Source organism: Hyperoodon ampullatus (genome assembly GCF_949752795.1).
Source record: "Hyperoodon ampullatus genome assembly, chromosome: 11".
Lineage (NCBI taxonomy): Eukaryota > Metazoa > Chordata > Mammalia > Artiodactyla > Ziphiidae > Hyperoodon > Hyperoodon ampullatus.
This window is the reverse complement of record NC_136924.1, coordinates 43,483,082-43,502,036: the sequence shown is the minus strand read 5'-3', so window position 1 is coordinate 43,502,036 and position 18,955 is coordinate 43,483,082. Positions and strand designations below refer to the sequence as shown.

Sequence of the window (18,955 nt, the reverse complement as noted above, 5' to 3'; positions counted from 1 at the left end):
AGATGCTGATGGTGAGAAGTTTTGCTGTTTACTTAGCTTGAGAGCTCACGTCTCACTGTGGTGGGGTACAGAAACCTCCCCAAGTTCATTAACACACACCTGCTCCGAGGTCTGGGTGCTGACAATTTTTAATGTGTGGAATGCATGTTGTTCGGGCCGACCAGGACGCCAGAGCAAAGGTCTCCGGGGGTCACAATGAGGTGGCTCCCGACAGAGCTGGCCCGACTCATGCGTGTTTCCAGACCCGGTGAATTCTGGAAACACATGCCACCCCCGTGGTCATCTCAAGGTGACTGTCTCCCTAGACGGTGCCCCTGCTCTCCCGCACTGAGAGAGCAGAGGCCTCTCCTCTCCAGCTTGCAAACATGGATGTGACAGGTGCTCCGAAACACAGCCCAGAGGGCCCGCCTCTACCTCCCTGCAGGGTTCACTCCTACGGCCACAGAGCCTAACACGAGCCGGGGAAGAAAAGAGACACGAAAAGAGACACAGGAAGATGCACGGAAGACCCAGCGTGGCTCCGTGGCTGGCTTCCTTCAGCCACTGCAACGAGGACCATAAATTAGCATCAATTGATTAACGCGAGTCCTATCAACCCGTTAATGGCATTCAGCTATACCCGGGGAAGTGCTATTAGGTAATGGAACTGCTATGGAGAAAAATAACTTAGAAACAGAGCCAGAGAGAGGCCTCTCCCCTGCATCCAGTGGCATTCAGGGTGGCACGGAGGCATTAGCATTTTAACCGTGGACGTCCTGATAGGAAAGCCCTCCAGAGAACTGTCCGGATACCCCTCCCCAAACCACAAGGCTTCAGGCAATGGGTGTGCTTTAAAACTGCCTTCCTCAACGCTCAGTTAAAATCAGATGCGAGGCAGGTCTTGGAAAACTAGCAACGCCCTGCCCCCCGAGGTCACCCAGGTACCTGACAGCAGGAGACCATGGCCTAGCCCAGGTCCAGCCTACTTGTTCACGGTCCGGTCAAGCAGGCCAGGAAGACTCCGCCGTCACTTCATCATTGGTGGATTTTAGTAACAAGTAGGTAAGCTCAGAGATGTTCGCAATGCTGGTACTGACTTTCCTAAACATCAGGTGAAACCCTCTGAATAGAACTTAAGAGGAAGCGGCCCATCACAGGCCGTCAGCAAGGACACCGGGAGAGCCTGCCCGGCTGTATTAATCAGCCCCCCTTGCTGGACATTCAAGACACCAAGACAAGGCAGATGGGGACAACTTAGGGAAGGGGGTGTCCTGAAAAGTTCAGGGCCCTGGCTACCCCACTCCCATCTCTGCAGGGACTCGATTCTGTTTGTTCTTTTGGAAAACCATTCCGGAGCCATCAGTAAACCAGGGGTGCCGTGCTGGGGGCCCTGCCCTGGAGAGGCCCATGCCATGGACCCAACACGACTGTGACCATGACAGCGAGGGGCTGCGGTGAGTCCACAGCCCCAGACCCGGGGGCACAGAGAGGGGCCATGAGAACGGGGCCACACACCTGCTGCCCAGCCCTCCTCCAGCTCACGCCTGGGCCTCCCGGGGGAGAAAGGAGGCCCTTGCAGGGCTCCCGGCTCTGTCCCCATCCAGGCCCACGACATCCTCCCACCTGCGGACACCACTCACAGTGTGCGGGCCCGGTGGCCCATCAGGCTCCGCTGGCCGCCCTGCTAGAACTGTCAGGGCCTGTGAGCCCGGGTCAGAGGGAGAGGGCCTCCTTCATGTGGCGAGTGTTTACGTGCGCCCGTGAGGTGTATCCACCACCTCTCTCCAGCCACAGCCCCGGATCCCTGGGAGGATTCACGGGGGCCAGACGGTGAGGTCAGCAGAGTTCAGCCCTCCGAGGAGCAGCTGTCTCCCCCTGCCCGGCCCCATGTCTGCCCCACCCCACCCTGGGCACTCCAGGCACCCCCTTCTCTGGAGAGATGAGTCTGGACCAGAGGGGTGTTCGGGCGGCCAGAGCATCTCCTGAGCACACTCAGCTGCTGGACCTGGCAGCCAGGGCGGAGGATCTGAGCGCAGGCAAACAGGCCTGGGGAACCCACGGCTGGGGCAGGAGGCCGGCCCCGGGCGAGGACGCCCCTCGGGTCAATCCATGCGTTTCCTCCCCAGCAACTCTTCACATAGAACGTGAGCCTGTTCTGCAGGGGGCGGGGGGCGGCCCCAGGATGGAGGCCAAGCAAGCCAGACAGGGGCTGCGGGCTTGAGGCGGCTGGGGGCGGGGGGCGGGGTCTTTCTTTTCTAGTGTCTGTTGGAGCAGAGTTGCTGTACAGGGTTGTGTCAGCTTCTGCTGTACGGCAAAGTGGATCCGTCACGCGTACCCATCTATCCCCTCCGTTTCAGACTCTGTTCCCATACAGGCCATTACAGAGTACTGAGTGGAGTTCCCTGTGTCCTTCAGCAGGGCCTTGTCAGTTACCTGTTTTATGTATGGTAGTGTGTGTATGTCAGTGTCCCAATCTCCCAGTTCACCCTCCCCCGACCCCTTTGGTAACCATAAGTTTGTTGTCCACATCTGTGACTCTGTTTCAACAGTGTGGTCTTGAGAGTTCACGGTCACTCTGAACGTCCAGGGGGTGGGTGCAAGGACGGGCTGTGGCCAAGGGGCTGGCCATGGGGGTAGGGCCGAGTACCTGGCAGCTCTGGAGCCGGGGGCGCCCTAGGCGTCGGGGAGGAGGTCAGAGGGAATGTGCCACCAAAAGAAGAGGCCTTAGGAAGGCAGTGGGCGGGGAAGGCGATGCTGGCCCTTCCGGGCTGTTCCCCTGCCAGGACCCCAAGTGTGAGTCCCCAGCTGTCCTCCACCCTCACCCCGTGCAGGGTGACTGGCACACCCACTGCCTGCCCTTGGGCAGAGCTGCTGGGCCCAGGCCCACCCGCTGACCTCCCCCAGCCCTGTCTGCCGTGGGCGCCCTGAGGTGCCGTGGCAGGTGGCTCCAGGATGTGGGAGGATGTCAGCCTGGGGAGGGACCACGGGAGGTGGAACCCAGCCCCCGAGTTCACTGCCAGCCGGGTCCCAAGGACTCACTGCTCAATCGGCAAGGTCCTTGCAGGCCCGCTCGGTGTCAGGGAGTGTCCTGATAGGTTTGCTCTCCAGCTCAGCCAGGGCCTAAGCAGGCACAGCAGCAAACCTTCTGCAGTCCCTGATCTGCATGGAGGGCCCTCCACCCCGAGGACGCGGCCGCACACTCCCTGTGCTCAGGGACACCTGGTCATCAGGCCCAGCCCACCGGGCACCAGACGGCCCGAGTGACCCACACTCTCTTTGCAAGTGCACTCGAGGTGTCTGTCCAGCGATATTGCAACTTCCTTGTGTGAACTACAGTGAAATCTCCCTGGTCCTTCAACCCAAGGAGCCCAAGTCCAGGCGAGCGTACACTGCCCTCTGTCACCCTGGGATGAGCTGGTCCTGGGATCGCAGGTCGGATCCCTGCCAAGTACGAGACTCACTCCATTCTGATCCTCGTGGCGTCTGGGGCCTGGAAAGACCATTAGCGCCATCACCATCAGGTGCAGAGACGGAGGCCCCAGATAAGAAGGGATGCGTGTCTGTGGCATGTGTACACACGTGCGTGCACAAAAACAGGGACACGGCACGAAGGGACTGGGAAGCGGAAGCAGCCGGCACAGGGAGGGAGCCCTGAGCTCTGTCCCCTCCTGCTCTTCAGTGCCTGGTCCCCAGGCCTGTATCCTCCAAGGAAGCCGCCAGGCCACACCTGTGCATCCCACTTCTCTGGTTAAAAAGGAACCAGTGAGGAAAAGCTCTAGGGATAGCCAAGTCCCCAACCACCCCCATCCCCGCCCTGCCCTGGGCTCACCACCTGGGGTCTCCTGGGACTAGGACTGTGGCAGGGCCGTCAATGGCTTTGGCTCATGACACGCGAGTCTGAGACTGAAGAGCAACATGCAGGCCGGGGCTGGGGGCTGCGGGGAGACCCGCACAAGTGTGTGTGTGCGTGTGCGCGCGTGTGCAGGAGTGCTGCCTGACACAGCGGGATGTGCATCTTCACGAGCTGCACCCACACACACAGCAGCACATCCCTGCCGCCCCGCGGTCACAGATGGCATGAGGATGGCGATGGGGTAGGGCTCCCGAGGGAAGGCGGCAACAGGCTGCCCAGGGACTAGAACACGCTGCCTGTTGGGGAGGGGGGTGGGCAGGGGCACATCCTGAGGCATAGGGGGTCTGCATGCTCCACCTGCCAGCACAGGCCTGCTGACCCCGGGCACCATCCCCGTGCAGGGGCTCCTAGGGCCCAGCCAGGGCCCAGTGACAAGGCTGGCGGGCACAGGCTGGAACAGAAAGAGCCTGGCGGAGTCCCATCAGGGATACCGGCAGCAGGCTCTGGCGTCCCCCAAAAAGGACTGAGTAAAGGCAGCTTCCAGGCAGCCAAGGTCCCAAGGGCAGCAGAACTTTTGGAGGGAATGGCGTTTATGAATTTGCTCCAATGGGCTCTAGACAGAAATCTCCGAAATCACACCTCTTGAAAAGGCGAGCATCATCAAGCCAGTGGGTAGATGACGGACAGGGAGTGGGCTCCCCTATCCCCGTTGGATCAGGAATGTTTTATTGCCTCTAAATGGCTTTATCACCATCAGCAATAAAGTTACATGTGAGATATGGAGAAATCAGGATGTGGAGAAGAGTCTGAGACCGACCTTAAGCCCTAAGGCTGGTTCCAAGCTCTGGAGACAGAAGCGTGGGGAGACACTGTCCCCTCCCAGCAGACAGACTTTCCCACAGCCCAGCCCATCTGGGCACGACTGGGGAGAGGCACCTGCCAGAGAAGGCGACCGGCTGAATGTCCTCCCACCCCTGTGCTGGCTGTTCAGCTACAGACGCGGTCATGAGGTTGTCAGGCTGCTGGCACTGAGCCCCAGGACCAGAGTCCCGATTCAACAAAACCAGGAAACGCCAGAACAAGCCTGTGGACTGCAGACCCACAAACTAAATCAGAGGTCCCAAGGATGGGGGGGATTCTACCCCCAGGGGACACACAGCAAGGGCTTGGTTATCACCCCGGGGGGGTGGGGACTATGGGCACCCAGTACGTGGTGGCCAGGGATGCTGCCCAACTCCCCACCATGAGGAAAGTCCACCCTGAAGAGCAACCTGGTCCAAACGTCCACAGTGCTACGGGGAAGAAACCCCAGGGATGTCATGAGGAAGTAAGTATTCAAGGAAAATAAGGATGAAGTAGAAGCTAAGGAAAGGAGGTGAGGCTGACGGGAGGGTCTGGAGAGCTTTCCACTCTGGCAGTGTGAAAGCCTACAAGGACACTTTGAAAACAGTGAACGTTTCATTGAGATTCCACACAGTTTTCTTTTTTCTCTTTTTCAATCAGATGGTGTTAGAACCAGATATGCTGCTCTGGATCCAACATATTCATTTTTTTCAGAATACATCTCTCCGGCCCCGCCCCCAGTCCTTTGGCCACACCCAGACCCTCAGCCCCACCCCTAGCCCTTAGGCCTTGCCCCCAGACCTTCGGGGCACCCCAAGTCCTTAGGACCCAGACCTTCAGCCCCGCCCCGGTCATAGCTCACTGCCCAGGGCGCCAGGATCAACGAGTGTTTTCTCAGAGAATGGGGCAGTCAATGCCCGAAGGCCCAGAGCCGTGACAGCCGGCATCCAGATGAATACACAGAGCGCTGGAGAGGGCAAGGAAGCAGTGCATTCAGGGGAGGCTTCCTGGAAGAGGAGTTCTCCAACACTGGGGGCAGGGCATGTTCTGGAGACCAGTCCAGCTCAGGATTCCCTTGCTGCATTCAGCAGCACTGTGAGGGAGTTACCGTGAGAGAGACCCCACGGACAGTGGGGTATCGAAGTGAATAAGACCAGGGCATGCAGAAGAGAACGGGCACACACATCACATTCCCACGAAGGGAGCCCTGGGGTGCTGGCCCCGGGCTGAACTCTGCCAGGCCAGCACAGAGGGATGGAGAGGGCCACCAGGGCAGGAAAGATGGGCTTTGTGAGGCCCTGAGTGACGTGAGCGGGGAGGCGGCGAGATGGGGAGGAGAGGACTTGTGCCGGCTCCATTCTAAGGGAAGCCACACGTGCGGATCTCCCATCGGCCATCCTGGAGGCAGAGGGGCCACCAAGGACGATGCTGATGTATGCAGGAGGGACTCGGGTGACGGTGGGGAAGACAGACCTGGAGGATGGCTAGGTGTGTTTTGGAGAAGGGCTCACAGGAGGCTGGGCACAGGGACAGAGCTGGAGGCTGCCCTGCAATGCAGAGGCCCTGGCGAAGGCTGGGCAGGGCAAGAGGAGGCTCCAAGGCTGGAAGGGGATTCAGGGCCAGACCCTGGGCTGAGAGGTTGGGGCAGGCGGTGATGTGAGAGAAGGCAGGCAAGGACCCCAGCAGAACAGGGTGCCGGGCCCAGCTGGGTGCTCCGTCCTCTACTGTCTTTGCTTTGTGCTAACCGTCCAGCCCCCCCACACTGGGACGCAAGCCCAGGAGGCCACGGTCTTGCCCATCTCTGTGTCCCCAGGCTTCCTAATTCCTCATCACGTGAACAAGCTGAGGCACAGCCGCCAGGGGCCAGCTCTCCACCGCTCTTGCCTCCAGCACACTTAGAAGGAGGGCCAGGTCCCCAGGTGGGACCCCACAGAGGCCAGCCCCTCCACGGGGGAGGCCGACACCACAGCAGGTGACACACCAGGGCCCAGGACCTGGAGGCGGGAACATCGTAAGATGAGTGGGGTCTTCCCCAGGGGACATCTCACCAAGCAGCCACTGGCCCACCAGGCCTACACCCACCATTCCCGAGGACGCCGCAGGCACGCCAACTTGGAGCTGGGCCTCCCGAGAGCCAGGAGGACCAGGGGATGCCGGAGGAGTCCCGCCGGCCTAGTTGGAGACAAAAGTGATTCCACACTCGACTCCTGCCAGCCATTGGAATAAATAAGTAAACGTTACAAAGCCTGCGGGAGCCCTCCACCACGTCTGCGGGGTGAAGGAGAGATGGGGCGGCTTGCCCAGATCTGCTGCCAGCTGCCGGGCCGTTTCTGGAAAGCCCAGCCATCAGACAGCTTGTGCTGCCTGCTGGGAGCTTCAGTTAGCGCCACTCCAGGGCCCAGATCTGGAAACCGTGGGGAGGGGGACATGGAAGGAGGAGCAGGCCATTGCTGGACGCTTCACCAGAAGCCATGGGAGCCCTGGGGCAGCCCGGGCAGCCCGAGCTCGGCTCTGGGGTTCACGGATGGCGTGCAAGGTTGCCTGCAGAAAGGGACACCACCAGGCACTCTCAGTCCCGTGTGCCAGCCCCGGCCCCTGAGAGGACAGCCAGTGACAATCCCCCCAAAAAATAAAATCCAGCAGATCCAGCGGCCAGCCTCCTCTGCCCCCGGCATCCGATCGATCCGTCTCACGCAGGAACCCTGACCCACATCCTCCTCGTCAACCCATCTCCTCCCCAACACTCGGCCGGCACCCACGGCTCTGGGTGACAGGTGGCCTTCTGTAGAGGTCATTAACTCCAGAGCACCACATTTTAATGCAAAAATGAGCCCTTCTAAATCAGCGCAGCTGCGAAGCTATATAAAGAAATGGGGATTTTAATGTTTTGCTTTTCTTCCCATTTCTCGTGCCACATTATCATAACATTTTCCCGTAATCACGCCCATAAAAGTCACCTGAAAATACTTCATGCCACAAAAGCTGATCTCCATATTTCCCCCCGGGGGTGTCAAGTGGCAGGTCCTGAGCGAGAAATTCCAGGGCGGAATTCAGCCCAGACGCCTGGTACCGAAGACCCCGGCCAGCTGAGTTGTGACACACAGCCCCCGTTTGGGGGGCGCTGTCCTCTAGCCTCGCTGCAAAGAGTGAGATGCCAGGGGAGTCCTGGAGGGCGTGGCCCCTCCTGGCGGTGTCTGGGTGGGGGTGAGGGGTGTGGGGCTGAGGGGAGCCCCAATCAGTCTGGTTGGCTTCCAGGGGCGTAACCTCCCCCAGCTCGCCGATCCTTGGGCATGGAGTTCCACTAATACAAATCCCACAAACAGGCAACCTATCTTTATGTAGTTGAAAGAAACACACAGCACATCTTCTCCGGCCAGAAATTCATCAAATAAAAAACACAGTAGGAGAAAAAAAAAAAAAAAAAAAAGATGAGAAATAAACTTCTGAATGTCATCACTTCATTAAGTTTCCAGTATTTCCAATTTCACCTCTTGGAAAATCCCAGAAATCAAATTTGAACAGCAGGAAAGTGGCATATTCTAATCTCTCCTAAATATGCAATAAATTGTATTTATAAGGAAAATGCAGCATCAGAAAGCCTATGCTTCTTTAGTATTCTAATGGATTAAAAAGCAATTCAGAAGTTGTTTGTAATTTCTTCTCATAGTTGCATGAGGACTATGACATGAGATTTAACTTAAAGCTACTATTCAATTTGGATGAGATTTATTTGAAAAAAAAAGTCAAACACAGAGTCACATTGCCTCTCGCACCCTACTCCCTGGTACTTTAAAATATAAGACTTTCCTCCCACCCACCGTTTACATGCCAGGAGCAGCTGTCCACCAAGCCCGTCCAAATAGGAGACGGGCAATCTACGTGAAAGCATAGCCTTCTCGGACTTCGAAATAAACACCGTGCACAAGTGTCAAGTCAAGGCTTAGTGTCCTAAGGCAGCCACTAGATCATCATTCTCTCCACCTCCCTCCCAGTTATTACAGCCAGTATGTTGTCAGCCAGCACAATAGACCGCATCTTCGGGGTCTCGGAGATGAGCCCAGCACACAGGCAAACCACTCTGGTTTCGCCAGAGCCGTCCCACTCCATCCAAGAACCAGGTCCAGGCAGAACTCTCCTCTCCAGATATGCTAAGGGGAAGACGATCTAAATCAGCGTTTTCCAAGCCATGAGGACAGAGGTTTCCCCAGACCAGAAAGAAGGAGAGTTTCAATTTTCTCATCGGAGCTCATCACCTCCCCAAGATAAGTCTTTACCAAGCGTCCATCCCTGATGTAATGGGAACGGACACAGAGATGGAGTATGCATCTCTAAAGAAAGCCATCAAGGGCCCCCTTCCTCTTTCTGTTTCTCCTGTCAATTGTTCCCCAATAGGAGAAAAATGACAAGGCTGTGTCACTATAGCAACTAAGTTAATTGGTGGACTGCAGGTCTTTCTCCAGCCAGAGGGTGGAGCCCATCTCCTTAAATATGAATCTCAGCAGGCGGCAAAGAAGGGAGGGCTTTCATGGGGCCAAGAACAGTAGAACACCCCTAACCGAAAACGAGGCCAAGAAAGATTCCAGTTTTCTTCCAGCAGCGCCAGGAAGTGAACACCTTTTGTGCTGCAGAGAAATGCACAGATTTAATACGCAGGATAACTGAATCCTGTATGACGCTTATCAGTCTCCCTAACGAATGATACAAATAGATCTGCTCCAAAACACAGAAACATTTTGGGTAATAAAAATCCTTACTGATAACAAAAACAATTTACAGACATGGATGCTAACTATTCTTCTTCATCCCAGATATACTGGAAAAGAGAATGAAATCACAGGAACTCTTCCATTTGCATTTTATTTGCTTTATCAATTCTAAAAATAAGAAGTTCTTTTTTCTCTAGGACTGATGTTCCAAGCTATCAATTATGATTATGTCTATTTCCTATTTTAGTGCAGTGTTTTAATTCCTCCAAGTGCATATGTCTATTTTGTATATTAGTGAAATGTTTTAATGTCTCCAAGTGCCTTTCTGGTGTAATGGGGTGTGTCCAAAAACGTTATCTTATTGTCAGTTATTCCATTCCATGGAGATGGAAACAACCATAAAAATGTGGTTAACCCAAGCTTCTGCTATTAATGATTTCTGCCATTCTGGATGAGACCTTTTTTTTTTACCAAATGTCCTCATCCTGGTGGAAGAGCTGTTTCCAGAATGCCAGGGAGGCCTCCGCAAAGCAGCCTGAGTGTCCAGTGGGATCTCGGGTTCCACGAAGTGCCTGAGCAGCGGGCAGGCCCGGACCGCCACCTGGAGCAGGCAGCAGTCTGGCAAAGGTGTGAGTGTCAGGACAGACATAGCGGGTCCCCCTTCAGGTTCAGGAGGTGGTGGGTGGGGGGGGGTGGAGTGAGCAGAGACTGCACACAGAAGGTGAGAAAGGAAAGGCCCTGGCTGGCGCACCTGGGGTGGGAAGTGTTGAAGCCACAGGGCAGGGCGGAGGTGTCACGTACTTAACAACAATTAGCAGTTGCTCCTCTCCGTACCCGGAGGGCTGCCTCCCCAGCCAGCCTGTTGTTGCCGGGTCTTGGCACCAACGATGTTGTCCCCAGAGCCGGGGAGGGACAGCAGCCTGGGGACTTGGGGCGCAACAATCCCCTTCCCAAACACTGCTGGATGAGCCCCCCTCCCGTGCTGCCATCAGGAAGTGCATTTAAATGACACCTCCTGGGTGAGCCCCGAGTTTACCTGCCTTTCACCTGTTCCCCATGGCCAAGGAAGCCGGCTGAGGCTCTTCTCTGGAACCCTGGGAACGCTGCCCCAGGGCCCCGAGATGGCCGCGAGGAGCTGGGGAGAGGGCACAGACCTCGCTCAAACCCCTAGAACAGCCCCCTTCGAGGCAGCCAGCGCAGGAACACATTCGGAGGGGCAGGCAGGGTGCAGCCGGGATGGCGGTGCCAGTCTGGGCAGTCGGGCTTGCGGCCCCACGGGGAATCTTCCCGCTCGGAGACCCCTCCCCACGCGTCCCCACGCGTCGCCAGCAACTGCAGCGAAATGCACAACCCGGCTGAGACCAGCAGCACGACTGCTGCTCTGAGCACCGGGTTTCCCCCGCCATTCGGGGAGGATGGGGGGGTGGCTGGGTTGTCCCAGGACTCCGCGACCGCGCGCGCCCCGCGTCTCCATGGCCCGCCGCGGTCCCATTTTGGAGAGAGCGAAGGCTCGCGCTGGGAGCTAGGTGGCCGAGGGCTGCGAGGTGGTGGCGGGGAGCGACGCGCCGGCCTCTCTCTCTCCCTCTCCCTCTCTCTCTCTCTCTTTTTTTTTTTTTTTTTTGTAAAGAATCCATATTTTTCCATCGCCCATGGCAATTCTCCATGACAGGTGTTGCTCAGCGCCCGTCCTTTCCTCCCGCTGGGATAGGAAGGGACCCGGACCCTGTGCCAGGCGGTCGGCGGGGGAAGCCCACCTGCCCGCGCCATCCCAGCCCGGAGCCTGTGCCCGGGACGCTGACCACTCCCCACCCAGCCAGCCAGCCGCGAACCCGTGTCCGGAGCATTGACCATCCACCCCCACCGCAGTCCCTAGGCTGTGCCCAGCGTCCCACCAGCCTCCATTCCCCCAGCCCCCAGCCTGTGCCCCGGGCGCAGCCCACCCCGACACACCCAGACAGACCCCGACCCTGCTCCCGTTCCCCCAGCCCCCAGCCTGTGCCCCGGGTGCCCGCCAGCCCGCGCCACCCCAGCCCCGAGCCCGTGGCCCCGCGCCAGACCCACTGGTTCACCGGCTCAGGTCCCCGGACCCTACTCGCGAAATGCCGGCGGAAGCGGCGAGCCCTCTCCGGGCACCCCAGCCCTCACTTCTTTTTTAGGAAAGCGCCGGCGAGCCTGCTTCCCGGGAAGGCAGAAGCTCCAGCCGCGCGTCCTAGCCCGAGCCCCGCTCCTGCCCCAGGCACCCCGCTCCGGACTCGGCCGCCGCGTCCCCCGCACGTCCCCCGCCGGAGTGTCGCCAGCGGAAAGCTCAGGGCAAGGCGCTCCACCGACAGCCCAGGCAGCGCTGCCCGCCCGCCCCGGACCTGCCAACGCCGCCGGAGCGCGCGGCTCGGCTCGGCCGGGAAGCCGCCGGCTCGGCTCGGATCGCGGGCCTGGGCCGAGAGTGGCGGCGGCACGCCGGGCAGCCGCGGGCATCGCCGCGCAGGGACGCGCCGCGCCACCCGGGGCCTGGTGCCCGGGCCCTGCCCCAGAGTCGGAGGAGGGAGGCTCAGCGGTGGCGCCGGCCTCCGAAGTGCCGGCCCCTCTCCCTCCCGGCCCAGCGCAGGACCGGCGGGGACCCGGGGGACGGCGCGCCCCGAGCTCGCAACTCCGCACGGACTCCGGGCGGCCCGCGGGGCGCCCCGCCGGAGCCGCGGCCCGGGAACGGGGAACGGGGGCCGGGGCCGGGACCGGAGGGCCGGCCGAGGACCCGGGCCGCGCGGTACTCACTGCAGTAGGCGATGAGCAGGCTAGCCAGGATCATGAACGCCCAAAAAGTTGAGGACATGCTGGGCAGGGCGGTCGCATCTTGCCGGCTGCTGGTCCTGGGCGATGGCGCCATTGAAGCCGCGGCGCCCGCGCGGGGGGCAGCAGCGCGTCTCAGCAGCCGGCCCTGCCCGCGCCCCCGCGCCGGCCTCCACGTGCGGGCCCCGCGCGCGCCATCCTCCGCCGCCGCCGCCGCCGCCGCCGCCGCCGCCGCGCCCGGGCTCCGGCCCACTGCGCCCTGCGCCGGCCCGCCCCGCGCCGCGCCCGCGCCCGCGCCCGTGCCCGCCGAGCCCGGGGACGCCGGCCCTGCCGCTCTGGGCGTCGCTGCGCGCCAGGGTTCGGCGCGCCGGCCACCAATGCGAGAGGCGCCCCCGATGCGCGTGCCCGGCGCCGCGGGGGCCCCGCGGGGGCCCCGGTGCTGGCTGGGGAGGCCGGCGGCGGCGGAGCGGACGAAGCGCCGGAACCGCGCCTCTGGATGGCGACAGAGACGGCGCGGCGCGCCCGCGGCCTGGGCACCTCGCGTGGGGGACGGGCCGGCCAGCGTGAAGTTTGTGGACTGGGGCTGTGTGGCCCTTAGGCCCTCGGCGCCCACATCCTTTCCCCGCCCCTGCCTGCAACGCTGGGTCCCAGACCTTGCCTGGGCTGGGGTTACCGGAGTTTATTCCAAGTATAGGGGGCTTTGGACCCTTTCCGCGGATGGGCCTTGTCATCCCTGTTCTGGGTTTTTTGTTGGCGTCCTCAAACCCCTGGAGAGCACAGCCTTGGACCCGCGCAGAGTCAGCTGAGCACCCAGGAAAGGCTGCTCCTTTCCCCAGGCCGGGCACTGCCAGGCCAGGACAGACGTCCAGGAGCCCTGTCCTCGGCCCCTCTGCAGGACCTCCACCTCTGCCTACTGTCCTGGCCTTGGTGAGCCGTCTCCGTGCGCACCATTCACAAGACTCCAGTCTTGTGTCTCTAAATTCCCCACCCGGGACTGGTCTCCTGTGTTAATGCCGAGGATGGAGAAAGTGCGTCCTCTGAGGTCACTTTCCCCATCCCCACTCCTCCCTCTCGGGTCCCCTTGGCAAGACAAGCTCCCAAGTCCAGGTGCTGACCAGATGGTCCAGCTACCCGGGGAGGCTCTGACCCTGCGGTGCCCAGACACACCGTCCACCTGAGCACTGCCTCCCTGCCGGTTCGTGGACACGCCATAGAAACACATCCTTCCCAATTCAGGGGGTCTTCCGGATTCTGCGTGAGGAAGGGGAGCTGGAGACCCATGAGGTCCTGTTGGAGCTGGGGACCCTTTCTCAGGAGCCACTAGAGGGCCTGAGCGCTGATTGAATAGCTGGGAGAAGCAGAGATGGAAGAAGTTCACTCCTTTCGCCTGAGTCCTGGCTGGGGAGGCCCCTGAGGAACCAGGGAGCCTGCCGTGAGGGCGTGAGGGGACAGCTCTCCCAGGAGCACGCACACGTGCACATCACACACATGTGCACACAGCATATACACACATTTACACCACACACACAACATACATGCATATACGCACACACACACACACACACACACACACTGGGGGAAGCAAGCACGCAGCGAGCAGAAGACTCAGGCCAGGTGGTCTGTCTAGACCCAGGGGTCGGCTCCGTGGGCGCCTTGGCCAGGAGCTCGGGCAGGGCTGGTGTTGTAATATGGTTGTATCCAGGCTGATTTTCTTCATAAATTTTCTGGTCCTGTTTAATTACAATCCTCTGACTTCCCGTCTCAGTGTCTTCCCAACTGTGGCTGCCCGTCTCCCTTGGCTGGCAGGGAGGTGCTGCAGAACCTGGACCCCTGAGAACTGGGGGGGTGGGCACGAGGGCAGGACCCCATGTCTCCTCTGCCTCTGGCTCAGGGAGGGGCCCCTCAACCGGAGTACATGGAGCCACCATGGATGCCTGCATCACCTTCACAATTCATTCATTTGATTTCATCCTGTTAGAAGGATGTACCTTGTAAAAATGTTACACCTTGCATTTCATCCTGTGCATTCTGAACTCCTGTTCTGGACATTCATTTACTCAATGTCAATTTACTGAGCACCTACGAGATGCCAGGTGCTGGAGGAGGGAAAGTGGACCAGGCATGCACTTTCTGTCCCCTGGAAATGTGTGGCTGATTTAGGAAACCAGCCACTACAGTGCAGTGGGGCCGGTGCTGTGAAGGGCGGAGGGCCGTTAGAGAGCCCGCTGGGGCAGAGGAGAGGAGAGTTGGCCCAAATCAGGTTGTGGGGTTCCATAAGGGCGTACCAGGGAAGCTTCCAGTGGTTTTCAAACATTTTTGGTGCCATCCTTAAGACACACACACACACACACAGGCAGACAAACACTTGAAAGTTTCACAGAACAATACGTATACCCTCAATACTCTCTGGTATGTTCGATTCTATCCTAATTCATTTCTTAAAGTGCTGGCTGCCCACTCAATAATTTTTGTTCACTGTAATTTTCTTTGCTTGACAAACACTGTTCTATAGAGAGATGTGGTCGGTGTTGAACTCGGAAGGATAAATCGGGGCTGTCCTGCGAAGGATGCAGGAGATGGTGATGGTGGATGGTTGGGGAGGGTGGTCTGAGCAGAGGGAGGGGACACGCTTAATGAGACAGTCTCCTTCATCCTGAAACTCAGGCCAGGAGATTCTTGTGGCTGCAATGTGAGGAGTTTGACATGTATCAAAAAAAAAAAAAAAGAAAATTCAGTGACACTTGTTGAAGACGGTAAGGCAGGCTTTATTCAGAACCATCATGATGCGTACAGGGACCACTGGGGCAGGATTTTGCAGTGGGGGAAACAGACTGGGCTCAAGCCTGCCTGCCACATGGGTGAGTGGACATTTATGGCCAGGGAGCCAGTGAGAGTCAGCAGGTGGAAAATGACTAAAAGGAAACATCAGGGGTGGGGTGGGGGGTGCTTCTGGTGAAGCGGACCCAACAGGATTCTTGCTGCAGGCAGGCCAGGTGGTCAGAGATCACCTGGGGGAGTGGGGGGAGGGTAAGGAGCCTGATCAGGTTCTGAATAAACAGACTTAGCAGCATTCTTGGTAAAAGTGGATCCTACAAGGAAGTAGGGCCTAGAGAAGGTTCTGGAGCCTGACTAAAGATTGCTCAAGCAAAGAACCTTTGTCAGGTGGAAAACTTTAGGAAGTCAGAGTGGATCGACTAGTTCATGCTGTGTACTGAAAACTCTTACCAGAGAGAGGAAGAATAATGGAGTTCTTGGTGCTTATGACTCGGAATCCAGAGACATGGAGAGCTGGAAACCCAGTGAGGCCAGAAGGGGTAAGGTGGTGGGAAAAGAGACAAGGTTGAGGCCTCCTGACCAGAGGACGACGATCCTGATCTGATCACAGCGGCACAGCTAGGATGCAGCCCAGAGGTAGGGGCAGACACCGGTGGTTCCTGGAGGCCCCGTGAGAGACCAAGATGGAAACAGGATGGGGATGAGCAGAGCGCTGAATTCTGTTGCTAGGCAACAGAAAGCTCAGCTCTGGATCCAAGCATACTACCCAGTGACAGTTTGTTGTTGTTGAGTGGCTGGTTTTGATTACTAGCCAGAACTGATAGAACATTAAATTTTGAAACTCGGGTGAGTTTATTAGAGAATCACACCACCACCTTCACTTCAAGCCTAGGAAACAAGGGATGTAGGTGTTCAACCCCGAGGAAATCCTTGGGTCTCACCCCACATCAAGTGCACAGTCACAGGGCTGCTGAGACCTGGCCCGGGGAGGGGTGCCCTGCACCGTGGATGGCTCAGGTGACCACAGAGGCAGGAATGGACAGACCCCGTAGAGGAGGCGTGGCTCGTGAGGGTGGGTCACCAAGGCACTCCTTCCAAGTCTGGGCAGGAAATCTTGGCTCTTCTTAGAGATGAGTGTGCCTCATTTTCCCCGCTCTGCTTTTAAAAATAGGAATATTGATTGTGGTTTTCCCATTCGCTTTTTCTTCTCCATACTGAATGTCATATTTGTCACTCAGTCATGGGCTGCCAGGCTCCCCGGCAGCTCCCAGAGCTCCTGAACCGAGCAGGATGTTTTAACTGGGTGAAATGGGATGTCTCCACTGGGACAACGGGGAGGGACTTTGTTATGAAAAAGCAGGTCCTCTTCTGTGAAGAATACACGTGGGTCTAGGTAGCAGGCAGCTAAAGGGCTGGACTGTGGTGGGCCTGGCTGCTCCGCCTCTGGAAACACGGCCGGTTTCCCTTTGAGGGCTGGCACCCTTGTCTCCCATGTGCGTTTGGAAAGACATCACTTCCAAAGTGAGTGCAGTGGGAGGGTGGGGGAGGGGAGGCAGGACAGCAGTCAGTCGGCAGCAGGTGTATAAGTCCATGTGAGAGGCGGGCTGGCTGCTTCTCTGGGAGAGAGAGAGACGATGAGGGGACCCAGGTGCACCCAGGAGCTGTTCAGGAGATGGGATTGACCGGCCATGGGAAATGGGCAGTGGGGGGCCAGGATGGATGCGTCCTGAGTGACTCCAAGATTCTGGCTAGAAAACTGGGAAGAGGGCAGCGGTGTCTCCTTGCAGATGGCAAATAAGTGAGGTCAGCCGCTTCCTCTGTGAGCTTTCAGGCTGTTGGGGAAGCTGCAGCCCAGAAGGAAGCATCAGAAGGCAGAAAATACAGAAGCAGGAGTGGGAAGTTTAGGCAGGTGCAGGCTGTAATTTCCAAGGAGATGGAGAGCGACCTGGTGGAACTCTCAGCCCCTGGAACAGTGCTTTCCAGGGACTTGGTACAGGGAAGCTATGTGTCATTTTTTATGAACAATTATCCATTTTATCGATTCAGTCTTAATAATGATAAGTGGTGCTTTTTCTGTACTTTGTGCCAGGCTCTATTCCATGTTCTGGGCAGGTAGAGATGGTTGACTCAGCCTTCAGGACCATCCCCTGAAGCACTCCGTTCCTGAATTTACAAGTGGGACAGCTGGGGCAGGAAGGAGGTAAGGGGATTGCTGCAGCATTTTTAGCTGGTAAGGGCTAGCAGAGGCCGGACCCAGGCAGTCTGACTCCAGACAGGGTGCTTTTCAGCACTGTTGCTCCCCTACCTCTCATTACTCAGTTAAGTTCACTTATAGAAAAATTTGTAAAATGGACAGATAAGCAAAAAGAAAATCAAATGTTCCTTCCTTACACCACTCAGTTAACCACACTTGGCATTTTGTTAGTAACTTTATACTTCTTTGGGCACATTCACTCTGTAGATCTTTATTTTTTCTTATTTTTGTATCAGCTTAATTGAAATATAATTTACAAACCGTATGATTCACCCATTTAAATAGTGTATAATACAATCATTTTTAACACCTGTGCAATCATCACAATCAATTTTGGAACATTTTTATCACCCCCCAAAAAAACCCCCAGACCCTCTGTTACCCCAGAGCCCTCCATACCATCCTAGCAAGCCCTAGATAACCACTAATTTACTTTCTGATTTATAGATTTCTTTATAGATTTGCCTAATCTGGACATTTCATATAAATGAAATCATGTAATACGTGGTCTTTTGTGACTGGCTTCTCTCTTTTAGCATAATGTTTTCAAGGTTCATCCATGTTGTAGGCTGGCATCAATACTACTCTCCTTTTAATGGCTGAGTAATATTCCATTGTATGGCTTGACCCCTTTTGTTTATTCATTCATTAATTCATAGATATTGGGTTCCTTCTGCCATTTGGCTATTATGAGTAATGCTGTTAGTCACATTATGAACAAGTTTTTGTGTAGACATATGTTTTCATTACTCTCAGAGACATACCTAGGCGTGAAATTGCTGGGTCCATAACTTTTTAGTAAACAGGCTCTTTATATGTAGTGGACATTATTTCATGGCACCACATACTCTTCCAGAACATGGTTTCCATGCAGTCTGAAATTCTGTAATGCATAAATACCACCTTTTTTTTAATCAATCATTTTTTTTGGACATTTAGACTATTTCTAAGCATTTAGACTATTTAAGAATTTCAGCAATGAACACACTTGTACGTAAATCATTTCCTGTAGTTATGGTTATTTGTAGAAAAATATTGTAGAACTAGAATTGTTAGGTCAAAATAAGGACACTGGTTTAAGGTCTTGCTATATGTTACTAAATGAATTTCCAAATAATGTTATATTAATTTACATTTCTCCGGACAGTACCTGACAGTAACCATTTCAGTCAACCCACATCAGCCTGGTTATTATTATTGACTCAAGTAACTTGGACAATTACTTAGTTGATAAAAAGTTCTTATTATTTTTTCCATTTGCATTTATTTGCTCTAATGAAGCTTAACATGTATATGTCATTTTAACATCTTTTGTGAATCAACTGTTTATATCCTTTGCCAAGTTTTCTCCTGGTGTTTTGTCTTTTTATTATTGATGAGTAAGAACTCTTTTAACTTTGCAATTCATTTATTTCAATTTTTTGAAATGTAAAAAATACAGAAAGGTATAAATAAGACAACAACAGGTATTACCAGTCTTTCACCTATATTATAAATCTTTTTTTTTCAGCTGTTGAATGGATCATGGGACAATTTTTCCATTTGTAATTTTAAATATGCTGTCAACGGGAATATGGGTTTTCATCTTTTGTATCTTTTGATATTTATAACGGCTTTACAGAGGTGTATTAGTCAGGGTTCTCCAGAGAAACAGAACCAATGAGAGAGAGAGGCAGAGAGAGAGAGATTGATTTTAGGAATGGGTCATACAAGTGTGAAGGCTGGCAAGTCCAGAATTTGCAGGACAAGGCAGGCTGGAGACCC

General features: G+C 56.0%; 1 protein-coding gene across 1 annotated transcript in view; it reads right to left on the bottom strand.

The window, feature by feature from the left end:
* Positions 1-12,259, bottom strand: part of TAFA5 (TAFA chemokine like family member 5) — a gene marked incomplete at both ends in the record, with an annotated part of 173,581 nt that extends 161,322 nt beyond the window's left edge. The window contains one exon of the mRNA XM_079714916.1: positions 12,148-12,259. Within this exon, the coding sequence (XP_079571042.1) occupies positions 12,148-12,259 (112 nt within the window). The remainder of the gene's footprint in view (positions 1-12,147) is intronic.
* Between the last annotated feature and the right edge of the window lie 6,696 nt (positions 12,260-18,955).